The sequence below is a fragment of the Passer montanus genome, unplaced genomic scaffold, assembly GCF_014805655.1.
Source record: "Passer montanus isolate IOZ18808 unplaced genomic scaffold, ASM1480565v1 scaffold18, whole genome shotgun sequence".
Lineage (NCBI taxonomy): Eukaryota > Metazoa > Chordata > Aves > Passeriformes > Passeridae > Passer > Passer montanus.
The window spans coordinates 8,620,646-8,636,541 of NW_024365381.1; the positions used below are offsets into that span (position 1 = coordinate 8,620,646).

The 15,896-nt window shown below is 45.6% G+C and overlaps 1 protein-coding gene across 5 annotated transcripts in view; it reads left to right on the forward strand.

The window, feature by feature from the left end:
* SMOC1 (SPARC related modular calcium binding 1) overlaps nucleotides 1–12,832 on the forward strand; it is a 166,714-nt gene extending 153,882 nt beyond the window's left edge. For all 5 annotated transcript variants that reach the window (XM_039705088.1, XM_039705087.1, XM_039705085.1 and 2 more), the window contains 3 exons: nucleotides 192–439; nucleotides 7,467–7,517; nucleotides 9,328–12,832. In XM_039705088.1, the coding sequence (XP_039561022.1) occupies nucleotides 192–439; nucleotides 7,467–7,517; nucleotides 9,328–9,344 (316 nt within the window). In that variant the 3' untranslated portion in view covers nucleotides 9,345–12,832. The remainder of the gene's footprint in view (nucleotides 1–191; nucleotides 440–7,466; nucleotides 7,518–9,327) is intronic.
* The last annotated feature ends 3,064 nt before the right edge of the window (nucleotides 12,833–15,896 follow it).

Here is a 15,896-nt window from a genome sequence, read left to right on the forward strand (position 1 = left end):
TTAGAAAAAGTTCATCTGTCTCAAAAGAGCCCATCTAAAAGGAGGAGATTGGAAGACCTGTGTTTTTTGCTTATTTTGAACATGGCATAGCACTTGTTTGATTCAATGAGCAGCTCTTACTCCTCAGCGTGTGCTTGACCGTGTTGGTGAGAGCACTCCCTTGTCGGGGGCCTGTGCTTCCTCTGTTCCAGGTTCTCTGAGCCAGACCCCAGCCACACACTAGAGGAGCGAGTGGTACACTGGTATTTCAGCCAGCTGGACAACAACAGCAGCAATGACATCAACAAGCGGGAGCTAAAGCCTTTCAAGCGTTACGTGAAGAAGAAAGCCAAGCCCAAGAAATGTGCCCGGCGTTTCACTGACTACTGTGACCTCAACAAGGACAAGTCCATCTCGCTTCAAGAGCTGAAAGGGTGTTTGGGAGTCAGCAAGGAAGGAGGTGGGTGCCTTTTCTTCCTCATTGCACCACAGTAAAAACTGACAAACTTGACGAATAAAACTGAGTTACAGCAAATTCAGAAATCCATTTTCTCCCAGCTGTTTCAAAAGTGCCACAGTTTGTGTGAGCAAATGAGTGGTATTAACATACTGCCCTGCAAATGTAGTTTGTTACTTGTGTTAAGGCTCCATCTTCTATGCTTTATCACAGACCTCTGTGCTAAGCACTATACAGAGACAGGACAACAGATAAGAGTTCTTGGCCAGTCTTATTCCTAACTTAGTCTGCTTGTACTGTTGATATCCTTGGAAACTGTAGTTAAGATCAGGTCCCTTCTGAGCAATACCCTGCTAACAAGATTCTGTTGTCTCAGCCATGCAGGTTGGGTGATGTATGAGCCAGCACAGACCCAGTCCTTCTCTGGAGACCCTGTTTACTAACAGAAATAATATTTATTTTCATTGCTAAATTCAGCATGCAGGAGAGTGAATGATGCAAAGAGAACAACTCAGAAAGCAAGCACAGAGCTCTGTACTGTTGCCCCTTTTCAAAGTTAAATTGTGCTTTGAGATTGGTAGAGAAATGAGGCATGTGAGTAACCTATTTTTCCTTTCTGTTTAGTGTCTGAGCAATCAACCCACCCTCCTGCCTCTTCTCCCTTTTTTCATCTTCACCTCATCATCTGCTGGGACCCGAACCAAACTGATATTTTTGGAAATTTTAGGAATTGAAACAGTTCAACCCAAATTCAATAATTATCAGTCATTCTTGACTGTGGGCAGACTTGCTTGGCAGGAGAAGGCAAACAGGGAGATTCCAGGGGACTAATTTCCTGTGCAGGTGTTTTGGCTTTGCAGCTGTTGTTATATGTGTGTCATGGTAGTTGGGAAGGGTGGATAGCTTTTTTTTCTCCCATCTTAATCTTTCTTTAGTTCTTTTCTCAAGTTTAGCATGAGTGGGAAGGGAGTTGGTACATTTGGGTGTTGGGAAGTTGCATTTGCTAGGTGCTTTGCAAACATTTTAGTTACCATAAGCATATAGCATTACTTGTCAGCTGTGAGAAACATTCAGCTTCCCTAGCCCTGTGGAGGTGTTTTTTTAGTCATCAGTACCTTACTGAGGAATGACATACCAAAATAGCAATCTTTAATTTTATTGCCTTCCCAATAAGATGAATATGCCAAATGAATTTTATTGCTATTTGGCCTGGAATAAGACTCTCTGGAATCTGCTGCCCTGGCCAACTGAATGTTCAAAATTTAGTTTATGGAAGGGGAAAAAAATCAAAGGGAGAGAAGAAAGAAAATGTGAAACTTTGAGCCCATGTGAAGGGGAAAGAAGGCAGCATGACATTGTTGTGAGTGCCTGATTGTCCAGCTGTTTGCTGAACACATCCTTGACCTTTCATGGTTTCTTCTGTTGTATGAGGACAGGACTGTGGTCAAAAAAGGGACTCTGATCTTATTCTCCCATACAGCTTCACATACCTACTACAAACCTGATAAGCCTTGAGGACCAAAGATAAAGGGATAAGTTAAAGGATGGTGAGGACTAAGAAGCAGGGCAGGGGGCAGTGCAGACAGCAGGTACTAACATGGAAGAAAGAATTGAGTGAGAGTGCTCCAGAGGTGCAATAAACAAGTTTGCAATGGATCTTTTCTATGAAGTCATGAAGTTGTGAGGTGGTAGATGGCATGTTTCCTATGCTTTCTATTCAAAATAACTGCTTAATTTAGAAACAGTCAGTATCTTTGCCTTTGACATGGTCTTCCCCAAATCCTCTCTATACTGGAGAGAGATGGTTGGGTTATTGGGTGGATAGGGAATTGGGTGGATGGTCACACCCAGAGGGTGGAGGTCAACATCTCAGAGTCCTGATAGACATCAGGGACAAATGATGTCCCTTGGGATTCATACTGGACCAGTGGTATTTAATATCTTCATTAATGACATAGTGGGATTGAGTGCACCCTCGGCAAATTAGCAGATGACACCAAGCTGAGAGGTGCAGTTGCCATGCCTGAATGATGGGATGCCATCCAGAAGGATGTGGACAAGCTCAGGATGTGGCCCCACGAGAATCTCATAAGGTTTAAGACAACCAAGGGCAAGGTCCTGCACCTGGTTAAGGGCAATCCCCAATATCAACACAGGCTATGGATGAACACATCCGAGCACCCCTGCCCAGAGGAACTTGGGGGTGCTGGTGGGTGAGAGGCTGGACATGACCCAGCCATGGGCACTCCCAGCCCAGAGAGCCAAACGTGTCCTGGGCTGCATCCAGAGCAGCGTGGGCAGCAGGGGAGGGAGGGGATTCTGCCCCTCTGCTCTGCTCTGCTGAGACCCCACTGCAGGGCTGCATCAGCTCCGGGGTGCCAGCACAGGAAGGACAGGGACCTGCTGGAGTGACTCCAGAGGAGGCCACCAAGATGATTAGAGGGTCCGAGCATCTCTGGTGTGAGGAAAGGCTGAGAGAACTGGGATGGCTCACCCTGTAAGACAAGGCTTGGGGTGACCTAATTGTGGCCTTACAGTACCTGAAGGGAGCCTATAAGAAAGAGGGAGAGGGACTTTTTACAAGAGCACAGAGTGACAGGACAAGGGGAAATAACTTCAAGCAAAAATGGAGTAAGGTTAGCTTAACTGTGACAAGAAAATTCTTTACTGTGAGGGTGTGAGAGCTGGAACAGGTTGCCCAGAGAAGCTGTGGATGCCTCATTACTGGAAGTGTTCAAGGCCAGGTTGGATGGGGCTCTAAGTAGCCTGATTTAGTGAAAAGTGTCCATGCCCATGTTAGGGGAATTGGAACAAGATTAACTTTAAAGGTGCCTTCCAACCCAAACCATTCTATGATTCTGCCATCTTACCCTTTCTCTAAGTTTCCTTTATCTGGATCATAGGTGCATGTAGTCACTCCCTGTATTTTGATGTCTGTTTCTTTGTACCATGGCCTCCAAAGATCTGCTGGGGCTGAGGTCACTATGGGTTCAGGCCAAGAGCTAGCTGGAAACCTTTTTAATGATGTACTTTCAGCTGTAAACTGCTAGTCAGATGAAGACAGAACTTTTCATGGAAATGTTTCTGTTTCAACAAAAGCTTTGTTTGCAAGGTTCTTCTGGTCTACCTTGGATGGGGAGGGGTTGGAGGAAGTCAAGGAAGGTTATAATTTCCCCTTGATATACTTCATTACAAGTGAACTTAGCTCAGATCTTCCAAATCCTTTTTTGGTGTCCAGTAGCATAAGGACTAAACTGAAGTAGGTCATCATTCCAGGTGAGTATGTCTCTTGCTAGGCAAATTGAACATTTGTAATAATTTTGAAAATAAAACATAATACAAATTTTGTGGTATTTGGGATTCTGAAGAAAACAGATATTAATAACAGATATTAGAAATGCGTTCTGCATTTTTGTCAGTGTTTTGCTTTGCTTTTTTTTTTGGTAGCCAGTTCCATCCAAACGTGGAAATAGAGCTGCTTAAAGAGAGCATAGAGCAGAGATAACACACTACTGTTATGTGCTTCTCAGGATCTCAAGAGTCCAAATAAGATATATATATGGGGATTCAGCTGGGATATTTGTAAGGACAAACCTGAATCTGAGCTCTTTCCAGCTTAGAATTAAACCTGTTCGAGATGCATAGTTGTGTCTGTCTTCCCTTCCTCAGCAGTCTCTTCATGCCTGTGGTTACCTAATAGGTGGGTACTGCCAACCAGTGGTTCTCCAGTGAGGAAGTTAGCTGCCCAGTCTATCAGAAACCCTTCCCTTTTCCATCCTTATGGTGACCCAAAAAGCTGCTGGCAAATCTGCTAGGTCTGGTAGCCACTTTGCACAGCTCTTGTCCCTCTCTTTAAACCAGATTTGTTTTTATCAGAGGCTATTTACATGGAAAAATGCCATTCTTGGATCTCAGAATGGTGTGGCCACATAAGAGTCAGCCTTTGAGTGTTTGCAGAAGGCTGCAAATGACTTCTTAAACTGGGGCAGAGCAGGTAGGCAGGGCTTTCAGCTTAGAGTATGCCAGAAACAGCCTTTGCCATCACTTGATCTAAGATTGTCTGTTTGAGGAATTGTGGAAGGAAAGCAGACTGATTTACAGCCTGTTAAAAGTTAGCATTCCTTAGCATAGTCTGCACAGCCTGAGTTAAGGGGGGAACCATCTGTGATCAAAGAACAAAGGCAGAGAGAGTATCTCTCTGCATTAGTCAAAAGACAGGATCCTTGAGAGGAGATAGACACACATCATAACGCTTTGCTGGAAAGTTACTGGACCTGAGATTAATTGGAGTCCAGTGATGCTGGAGAAGAGGGCTGTAGATCTGAGTGAGGCTTATGCTAGTTGTGCTGGCTGCAAAATGTTGGAGTTGAGTTTTACTTCTATATTCTTCCAAGTTCAGGAGACAAAGTCAGCATTTTGTGCCTGCCCAAAGAGGAGCTAAGGGAATAAGCAGCAAAGAAATGTCCCTCTGCCAACTGACGGGAAGTTCCCTTCTGCCAGCTCAGATCCTGTGATTGCTTTGCTATCCAAGAGCTTGTCAGATGGTGGGTGTTGGGCACACTTCACAGGACATGAGGACATCTGAGGTGGAACCCAGCCACCAAGAGCCAGTCCAGAAACAGGATCGAAATATCTTCATTAAAAAGTGTATGTGTGTGTAATTAAACAGAATGTCACTTTCTTCTGAATCTGAGGAAATGTTACAGAAAGAAGGAAAAATAGACAGGCAATCTGAACAGCAGATTTCATTCAGTGATGTTTTGGACCTTTCTTATTGCTGTCTTCAGAAGTAACTGCATGCTTGGGAGGCTGGGAATGAGTGGCTCTATATCATTACTGTACAAGTCATTGTGTAAGAGAAGGTAGCAAAGAGCAGTCACCTGGGAAAGGCCTCTGCACCAGTGATGATAGAAAATAACAATCTGAGTGTCCATGAGTAAACTGTAACCAGGTAATGACTGAATTAAAAAGAAATTTCAAAGTACGTTTATGTGCTATTAGATTAGATTTAAAGGAGCTGTACTGGTTCAGTGCTTCGTTTTGTTTGTCTTGTTAAGATACTCCCCTTTGGAGCTTTATAGAGGTGCTATAATTTGCCTTTAATCTTGACAAAACTAAGTGATAATATGAATCAGGACATCAGTATTGTGTTGAGAACACAAGATAAGGCTGTTTCTCTCCCCAAAAGGTGAATGGTTTGCTCAGTATGTCTGAAGAATAATAATTTCCTATTAAAAGCTGCTGGGGTTTCCTTGGGGCTTTTTCTTTTGAAAGACACCTGCCCTAATCTAATGTGACTAGAACTGTTATCCAAGAGAGTGTACTTGTGAGGATGAGCAAATCCTCAGCTTTGTGAAACTTGCCAAATGATGGGATGTTACCCCATAATGCCCAAGGGCTTCCCAGCTGTATGTCAGTAACCCACGCACCGCCTGCCCTATTCCTTCCTCTCCCTTGTGTCAGCAGTGCGGTGTTGCTGTGGCAGGGTTTTGCCTTCGATGGGGACCCATGGCTGGCCTGGTTTGTAGGGCAGGCGGGCACCTGAGGGCGGTGCTCTCTGCCCCAGAGCAGCAGGGGATGAGCCCCAGCGCGTTTCCCACACGGCTGCACGGGCCATGTGCTCGAGCACACCGGCCATGGCACGGAGGGATGCTCCTGCCTTCTGAACACACCATCTTGCCAAAGACAGGCAGTGCTCACTCAGCTCTTTCCAAGGATGGGTTGTGCTCATGCACGGCACTGTGCTGCAGGCTTACCTGCTCTGCGTGGTAAAGGTGAGAGGGTTCTTTGGGATGCCCTCTGGCTTCCTCAGGCTGCCAGCCAGGGCACTGATGCCCTGCGGGGCCCTGGCAGCTGCCCATGAAGGGCCCAGGCTGTGAGTGGCAGTCAGCCCAGGCAGATCCTCTGGCCTGGCAGTGGAGCCTCTGCCCACGGCAGCAGAGCCGCGTTTGACACCGGGCATCAGTGAGCCGCTGTTCTGCTGATCCCAGCAGGGCAGGTGGCTGCTACTGGCTGTTCAGGGCCTTGGAATAACCTCCTGTGCTTACACAGTATCTTATTAATGTTCTCTAAAGCCAACAGGCTGTGCTTTGTGACCCATTTCAGCTTTGGCCACTGACACCTTTTTCCCTCTGGCTTTTTCTTCTCAGCAGCTCCATTCCTATTGTACAGCCCAGCCTCCTGGCCCTTGGGGCTTCCTACACCTCGGCCCTGCCCTCTGAGCTTCCCCTCTGAGCTTCTGCCCATCTTGTTCCTGCACAGAGCAGCATGTGCAGTAGAGTACTTGATGTGCAGAGCGAGCTGTGCAGTCAGGCCATGTGCATGCACAAATCAAAGTCATGGAGTGGAGGATGGCAACAGGCTTACAGCCGCTGGCTGGGAGCAGGAGCTCCCATTTTCAGCTAAACCCTGCTCTGACATCAAGCAAACCAGCTCGCAGGAAGTGTGACAACTCCTGTAATCCCTGAGCTGGCTGTACCCAGTGCAGAGGCCCTTGCCATGAGCTCCATCTGGTGTAGGGTACATGTGCCTGTTATCTCATGACAGTCACAGCTCTGCCCTTCTGCCAGGTAGAAGTTCAGGTCTTTGGTTTTAGGCACTTGTTTGTTTGAGTCAAGTGAAATATTTAATAAGCCTGGGCTGTCTGTATTGCCTGTACCTTCACTCTCTTCTGGCTTCCCCCTTTCTACATGGCATTATTTTGCTTGCTTGGGGAAACTTCAGAACACTACTTGCATCCTTCCTTTCTTCTTTTTCCTTCCACTCCTCAGTTTAACCTTGTAATTGTTGTTTCTTGTCCATGTCAAACCTCTGGATTTCATGATACTCAGCTACTACAACACCAGGTATTTAACATTTCTCATCTCAGGCACACTGGTTAGACTCTTGCATGTGAATCCTGTTGGCTGGACTTGCTGTGAGCATGTTCACAGTGGGTGCTTTGAGCCTGCTCTCTGGCAACAGACAAGGGAAGGCTCCTTTGTCATGCCATGGCATTTACTTCCTTTAATGTGGTTCTTGGATTTTACAGGTAGCCTGAGCAGTTTGCCCAATGGAAAAAGACAAGGCCTCAACCCTTTCAGTGAGTATCTTGTCAAAATGTTTTATTTTTTCCTGTGATAAGCATATATTGCGGAATTCATTCTCCCCTGTTCTCCTGTGTTCATGAACAACAGTATAGAAACAGCTGGAAACCAAAGTTGTTCTTAAGAGATATAAATACACCAACGTGCAGCTCCATTGCATCATTTCAAAGTCCAGCTCTCTGTCTTTTGCTGGAACAGACTACATGTGGCTAAGGAATTAGAATAGGATAAAGCAGCTGTAGGATGACTACTCTCCTATCCTATTCTTCCTTCTTCTATCAAGCAGTAATTTATGTGGTTTGTTGTGTTTACATTCCATTACTCCATGGATAAGTTCCCGTGAAGACTGTTCTCTGTCATGGTAAAGGTCTGGTCTCCCCTGTATTTTGGGCATGGACCCTTTCATCAGACATGAACAATAACATCATTTGCTTTGCCTTTAGACTTGTTGCCTCATGGATCTCCTCTGTATTTTGGGCATTGAGTCACATGGACCCTTTCATCAGACATGAACAATAACATCATTTGCTTTGCCTTTAGACTTGTTGCCTCATGGTTTTGTTGGGTACTTCTCATTTGGACTGTAAGAAGCAGTGAGAAGTTCTCCCCTGCCTACATCTTCTGCCATTTGTTCTATAGCTGTCCTACATATGTCTGGCTAGACTCCTTTTTGTGTTGAGGAGACCTAGGCTGTGTATTTGTTTAATGCCAGAAGTCTTCCTATACCTCTTGCTATGTTCCTTGTCTTTCTGGGGAATGTATTATCTGGTCCTGGTGAGATGGGCTGAACAGAGAACTGAAGATAAAGATCAGCTACACCTTGTACATTGATAATGTGATGTTTCCTGGTGTGTCCTCCACTCTGAGCACGTACTTGGTTTTTGCCTGCTGCTAAAAGCTGAGCAGGGGCATTTGAACAACTGCTGTAGCTCCAGCCCCTTCCTTGTCACTCAGAGTGCTCAGTGTAGGACAGATCATCTGCACCCCCACGCTACACTGCACTTACAGACATGGAAAACAATCTGTTGTTTTTATGAGCTGGTCATTGAGCACTGCAGGCACCTTTTGCAGACCTGTGCAATTGATTGCAAATATGGCTACCTGAAATATTTTTGCATTTGACAATGTTTGCCCCACTGTGACAGGGCATGTTGATCAGCACTGATCTCACTGAGGCCTTTCCTCCCAGTGAGGTAACCTTTTCCCCTCAAATCCCTACTTTTGCTTTCTCTTTAGCGTGTTTTCACCTGTAATTAATCCACAGAGCTCTAGCTCTGATCCCATAAGAGCTTTGGTTCTTAAGAACCTTTGGTGAGGGGCTTAACAAAAGCTTTCTGAAGAAAGGCCTCCTCCAAGACCTGCTTGTCTGCTAGGGCAGGAGGCAGCTGCCTGTGGCTGATGGGGAGATGGTGGCAGGGCAGCCTGGCAGCAGTGGGTTTCTGCATCAGCTGTGCCAGGCAGAAGAGCAGAGCAAGGGATGTTGGACCAGTTGTTTCCCTAGACTGCATGCCCATTTCCAAGGAGGGGGAGGAAAGTGGTGTTTTGTGTTTAAAAATATGTCAGTCCCTAAGGCTCCATGTGACTCATTCAGTGCTTTTTCCAGCAAGGCTGTCTCCTTAGCCCCTGGTTGTTTTCAGCCTCACAGCTTATTCTGGGATCTCAGCTTTCTGGGACCATGGCTTCAGCAGAGGCTATACTGGATCTTTATCAGTCAGGTTTCTTTTTGTTCTAATTTGCCTTTTCCCCTTACTTTTTCTGCTTCTGTTCTGTTTTTCCCTCCTTGCCCACCCCACCCTACTCTTTCAGTAGGTCGCCTGGTGTAGCAGCAGAAGACAAGAAGGGAAGGCAGGAGCTGACCCCAGGAAGAAGAGATCCAGTGACAGACGGACAGACACCTTGCTGCTTGTGAGCAAGCACACAGCATCAGCAACATCCAGCGTAGCAGAAGTGGCACCCAGAACGTTTGCACTTTTAAAAAATTGGTTTGGATTTTTTTTTTTAATTGCTTTTCAATGCCATTATCTAATACTTTGGAAAGTGGAGGGAAGCAGGATCATGGCTTTTTAAAATTGGAACAGCTACTGATGATGTAAAATTGAGTTCACTGGAACTCAAAGAATTTTATATACTGTATATAAATATATATGTAAATTGTACAGTTGTCTTGTACAGGGGTTGGAGTCACTGTTCTGTTCCTCCCTTTGCTTTTGAAGGCTGTTAGGGTTAGAGGGACTCTTTGCATTTAATGGATTATAGTAATGCATTCATTTCTGCCACCAAACCATCATTCAGTGGTGAGCTTTAACCCTCCATGCAGGAAAGAGCCAGTGTATCAATCAGCATGAATTCTTGCAGATGTGCACACAGTGCCTCAGATATCAAATGCTTCTTGAGAGCAGCTGAACCCCTTTTTTTACCATAAAGCTCTCTGCAACCCAGGCAATTGGGCTGGGCAATTGAGAGCACAGATTTCATGTAAGTATTGGTGCACTGCAAAGCTGCTTAAAGTAGGGATAGAAAAGGGTTCTATTAGGGATGTACAATAGTAGTGTGTGCACCTGTTGCAAGTTGGGCAGAAATTAAATACAAATGCATTGCTATTCATGCTCAGATAACATGCTTAGCAAAGATGCTCCGTGCCTCTGGAATCTAAAGCTGTAAGAAGGATGTGGGAGCCATAGGCCTAGTAGAGTCAGTGGAGTGAAGTCTTGCATCTTCTGCTCTGACAAAAAGTGTTCATCTGTATGTTGTACAGCAATAAACATTTGGAGAAGCCTGCTAAAAGCAGCATTAGCCTGCCTTGTGCTTTGCTGAAGAGCAAAGGACGTACTTGTCAGTGCAGACAGACACATTTGCTGCTGTCCCCAGGAGTCTGCTTTACGTATGTTTCAGCAGTACAGCTTGGGCCATGCTCACTTGGTGAAGGTCTGCCAGCAGTGGCTTTCTTGTCCTTGGTGGTTGTGAATCCAAGCTCTCTTCCTGCACAGTGGTGTGCCTGCCCACTTTGCCTGGTTTGCTGTTGCCAGTACCTCCTGGGTGCTGTGACACTGGGGTGTGATTAGCAGTGACAGTGAAGGCTTGGAGAGAGGAGTCTGGTGTTCTCGGAGGCCACAGGGGCTGTGTCAAGCACTAGCAGTTTTAGTAGAGTAGTTTTTTTTGGCAGGGGTGCCCATATCAGCAATCCTAGATTTGGGCAGTGTGATGGGACACTCAGAGTTTTGTTTTGTGTATTTCCAACCACTGGCAGCACTCGCCTGTTCTGAGCAGCCTCCCACTTCTGATCCTTCTGCCACTTATCTCTGGACCAAGAACCTGCTAGAAGAAACTGTAGTGAAGATGATGAAATAACATGTTAATATGAGATCACACCAACAATTACTTGTAACAGCAATAGGTAACTTCAGAGACTGGACTCATCCTTCAGGGCTCTCTTGTTTTTTTGGTAAAAGATGATACAACGCAGCACCTTCACTCTGTCATACCATTGTGGCAATAGCATGAGATAAATACAGCACCAAAATAAAGTGTCCTGATGCAGTAAGTTAGTGCTTGTTGACAAAATTGAAAGTTAAATAAAATAAAAACTAACAAGCCTTTCTATAAATAACTGCTTAAGAGTAGTAATAACTCTTCCTCTGGGAAGTATATTGGAGCTAATTAAAGCATATGGCATGGTTAAAAACACTTCTGGTAATATCTGAAATATACATCATACCATCATAATACAGCAAAGTCATCTCTTTAGCAAGAGCAGATCCTACTGCTGGATCTTCATGGTTTCTCACATACAATGTATGTGCTTTTTTGGCCTGCAAGCTCCCACCTTCTTGATTGCTTCTTCTTATGTTGTTCTTTGGGGGTTTTTTTTGTTTGGTTTTTTTTTTTGTTTATGGGGGTTGTTATGTTTTGTTTTAGTGCCCTGGGCACATCTTTTGTGTGTTGAAATAATTTGGATTAGTGTATAGTTAGAAATGTCCATGCCACACTCACTAATCCTATTGTAGGGAGTAAAGAATAAAACCAACTGTATAAAAAAAAACTCTTCTCCATTTTAATATTCTAGTTTTAGGAATTAAAAATTCTCACTTCTAGGTTGGATGGTGTTTGGTGGTTTGGAGTTTTTTGGGTTTTTGGGGGTGGGATTTTTCTTTGTTTTGTTGGGGTTTTTTTAATGTATAGTTCTACCCAGCAGAAACAGACAATTGGATGTCTCTAGGAATTCTCTCAGCCAAGCACTGGGGCTGGGAAATGCCCCACAAGATTGTGAGGGGACTGCAGACCTGCTAAAACTCACTGCATTTTCTTCTGGGAATAAACCAGCCAGTCACCACTCCTGCTTGTTATATAAATCCTTCTGCTGACCTCCTTTTTCTCATCCTTGTGCCCTTCCCCTCCAAAAGGCCTGCATTCACTGTTGTTTGCAACTGAAATTGGGTCAGTTCTTCAAGGAAGGCAAACACAGGGTGGCTGTTGGTTAACTTTGGTATTTGTGGGTATTCCTGTTGCTAGGCTAGGGCTGACTTTTTGGATGGATTGGGGGCCGGGGATTACATTGCTTTCCTCTGTCACAAGGCAATTCCAAGTCCCTGAATCCTGACTTGCTGAATTTGCGTGGTCTCCGAGCAGCTTCTGGCAGGGCCAACCAGCACGATTGTGTAATGTCCAGTAGAGGTCAGGTTTCTTGTTCTGGGTTTGTGTTGGAGGATTGTGCAGACCACGCTGGTCCTGACTGACACAGCCCATGCTGTGAGCTGTCCAACAACCTGTGCTTCTCAGATGAGAGCAGTGCCTCAGCTGCCTTTTTCCCTCTCGGTTTTATTGCTACTCCACCTGCCTGCTACGCCAAACCATCCTCATCTGGTGGTTGTAAGCAATCTTCATCTCTGCCTTACATCAGTAGCATCTTTCTGAAGCTGGGACACAGGGAGTGTCAGTGTTGTGTCTGAAAGCAGACCCTGGGCATGTGTCTCCTCCTCCTTCAAGTCCTGCTGGGCCTCTCCAGCTCTGCTTTGAATGACGGCTGAAAACGGCTGGGACAGAGAAGAGAACCAGGACTCGACAGTGCAAGTCATCTGTTTGTCCTGCCAGAAGTAAAAAAATCATTCTTTCTTGCTGATCTTCCAAGGACATAGTGTGTTGTAGGAAATTGCATTTCAGTGGGATTCATTTGTGTGAAGGCACTGCTTTCCATGGCCTGAATTTATATTGAACTTTTCCTGCCCCAGCACATTTCTGCCTCTGGTAAATTTGTTAAACTGAAAGGCATCTGTTTGGTTTTGGTTTTGTAATAAAATAGATAATTTTTGCTCCAGTGTCTTGTGGTGGTTACTTGTTGAATCTTGATTTCCAGTTATTCCTACAGTGCTGTAGGAGAGGGAAGGGGACTTTGCTCCTTGCAGAGTCAAGTGTCAGTCGGTGGTTGGGTTTGGAGGTCTGTGATGTTTCTCCCTGGTGTGTAGCCTCCAGGCTGAATTAAAACAAGCTCCAGAGTGCATCTCTGTGGTTTGATGACAGCTGTCTGAATCTGCCCAGCCTGCTTAGAAAGGCTGTGAAGCTTCAGCAGGAGATGATTGTAGAAGGTGGGCTGTGGGACAGTCTCCCCACACCACAGGCAGGAGACAGGCTCTGCACCTTGCATGTCCTCACAGCTCCCTTTCACATGGGAGCCTCATACTTTACTTTGCAAGTCATGCCTTGCTACATGGGAGCCTGAAATAGTATCTTCTAGCTGTTGTCCAAAACCTTTTGATCCTCAAGGATGGTGAGTAACAAGCCATGCTGGAAAGCTGCTGCTGTTGTAAAACAGGTTTTTCTAGGCTACAAGGAAGGGCAATTCTTCAGAGGCTGCAGCACCAGGTCCATGGCAGAGGAGGCCACACACTGCTCCTTCCAAGTGCATTTGACCAGCTTTGTCATCACTGTCATTTCACTCGATCACATGTAAATCTTTTGCAATGAGTAAGGAGCCAACTCATTTATTGCACATGGAAGGCAAGGCAAATGCAGTCCCAGGGGAGGGTTTCTGTTTGTATGGTAGTCACAGGCTGGATTGTTTGTAGGTGGTCAGAGAGAGCTCTGCTAAGTCTTTCAGTGCAAATTCAACAATAAAAGAGGGAAATGCAGAGGTGTGACAGCCAGTGTGCATCTGTCAAGAATGAACTGGCCAGCTAAGTTAATTTCCTTGTATTACCAAGGGTAACAAGTTCTGGGGCTAAGGGAAGAGCAGTAATTGTTATTTCTGGGGTCCTGCAAGACTTAAACCAGAGAAAGGATATTTTGAAAAAGAAAATACCAATTCCTTGGCCATGCTTCCTGGTTGTGGAGTGGATATAAGGTACTGAAGAGGCCTTCCCTTGAGGGTACTCAAGGCCCTCTCCTTGGCAGTGCTGCCATTCTAAACACAAGTCAAAAGGACTGAAAAGGGCTTGTTTCTGCCTCTGCTTCCACCAGTGATATTGCCATTCTCTTCCTTCTCCCCCCAGCCTTTTTTCCTCTTATCTGTGACATAACTAACAAAATTAACATGCAGAATGTTGATCTTCTGAATTCTCAGCTGCCAGCCCTTACAAGCCATTTCTGGGAAAATACCTTGGAAACTTAGTTTCCTTAGTTTGGAAAACACCTTGAATAGGAAATGGGTTTGAAAAATGCCAGCTTAGGAACCAGGAGTCTTAACAGCAAGTGTTTTGTATGGTTTGCCAGAAAACCCAAGACTGGCTACTTTGGAAAGCAATTGTGCTTTTTGTAATTCTGCTGAGGGCCTTCTTACTGATGGTAATGGTGGGTTTTGTTATTCAAAGGGACCTTGTCTGTGCAGTTGAGGAGTTGTCTAGCTTTCCTTCAGAAAACGCCTCAAACTCTATGCTATGTGTTGTAGCACAAACCTATATCCCCATCTCCTGCAAAAGCATAAATGAACATTTATTCCACATTATGTTTTCTTTCAGCACATTGGGACTGGGCTGAGCATCTCCAGCTGAGGTGGAGGAGCCATGGCCCCAATGTGTGCTCAGTCAGCCCATGGACAGGCAGTGGTGGTGGGTGGCTCTGTGCCCCAGCTGAGCTGGACCTGCAGTGTGCTGCAGGCTCAGGTGTGCACTGGGCAATGAGGGAGGCAGCTGCTTGTGGTTGAGTGGAGATGGAGGTTTCCACACCTTGCCTCCTCTCTGGTGCCAGCAGGAATAGCTCTGGTCTCCTGCATGTGACTCATGACTAGGTGGCCCCAGTTTGGACCTCAGAGTAGTTTCTTGGTGCAAGATCTGGGAGTCTCAAGTACAGATGAATACAGCTCTCCTTATTAAAATAATGAAATTCAGTCCCAGTACAAAACAGATCCTTAACTCATTGCTTTATGGTGTGTGAACAAAGGACTCTGGTGAAACAAGTTCTCTCTGTAGCATCTCTATGCTGTACTTCAAGCACTTAAAACCTACAGTTTGAGTGTCCAGTGTCCCATTTCACAGCACAGCTCTGGCCTTGCACAGCACAAAGTGCCACTGCTATCTCCCTCAGTCATGATTTTGGCTGGGACCACTGAAGGGATTCCTGCTGGCTTCACCATGTCAGAAAAGAGCTGACACAGCATCTGGCAGAAGGCAGAGAGCTATTTCTGAAGTGACTTGGATGTTCCCACTCTGAGCTGGCAGCTTGTTTCAGAGAAAGCTGTATGAAGGTGGCTGAGGCTGGATTTGTTCACCTGCAGCCCAACATGAAGGTGAATTTTTGCATCTCTGGAGCTGTTAAAATGTTTCAAGTTAATGGCTTGAACATTGCAAAAATTATCAGAGGACTTCTGGCCACTCTAGGAGACTGCAAAGAAACCTTGTTGTCCATGTGTGATCACGGAAGTCCACCCCTCCCCAAATATGCCTGCTAACTGGAATTTGGACTGGGCAGGAACTTAAGGGAGATACTGTTGTCCAGTCATCCCAGGTCTGGAGAGAAAAATGTATTCACCAGTGACACTGGAAGAGAGACTGGGATACTGATGGCTCCAACATTCTTGGGGCGAGCTGCAGGTGAACAATCCAGCCTCAGCCACCTTCGCACGGCTTTCTGAGACAAGCTGCCAGCTCAGAGTGGGAACATCCAAGTCACTTCAGAAATAGCTCTCTGCCTTCTGCCAGATGCTGTGTCAGCTCTTTTCTGATGAGGAAAGAGGCAAACCCTGTGAGGAGGGTACTGTCTCTTTGTCCTTACTCAAGTGAACTCAGCTGTGATAACTCCCCAGCTGGGGAAGCACCGGGACATTCATACATAGCCTGAAGGTTTTCATCTCTGCTGATGGGCCCTAATGGGCCATCATGGACTCACCTTCCTGATGTTATGGGTGGGTGTATTGTCTTAGAAGGTGTCAAAGACTCATCCAATTGCAA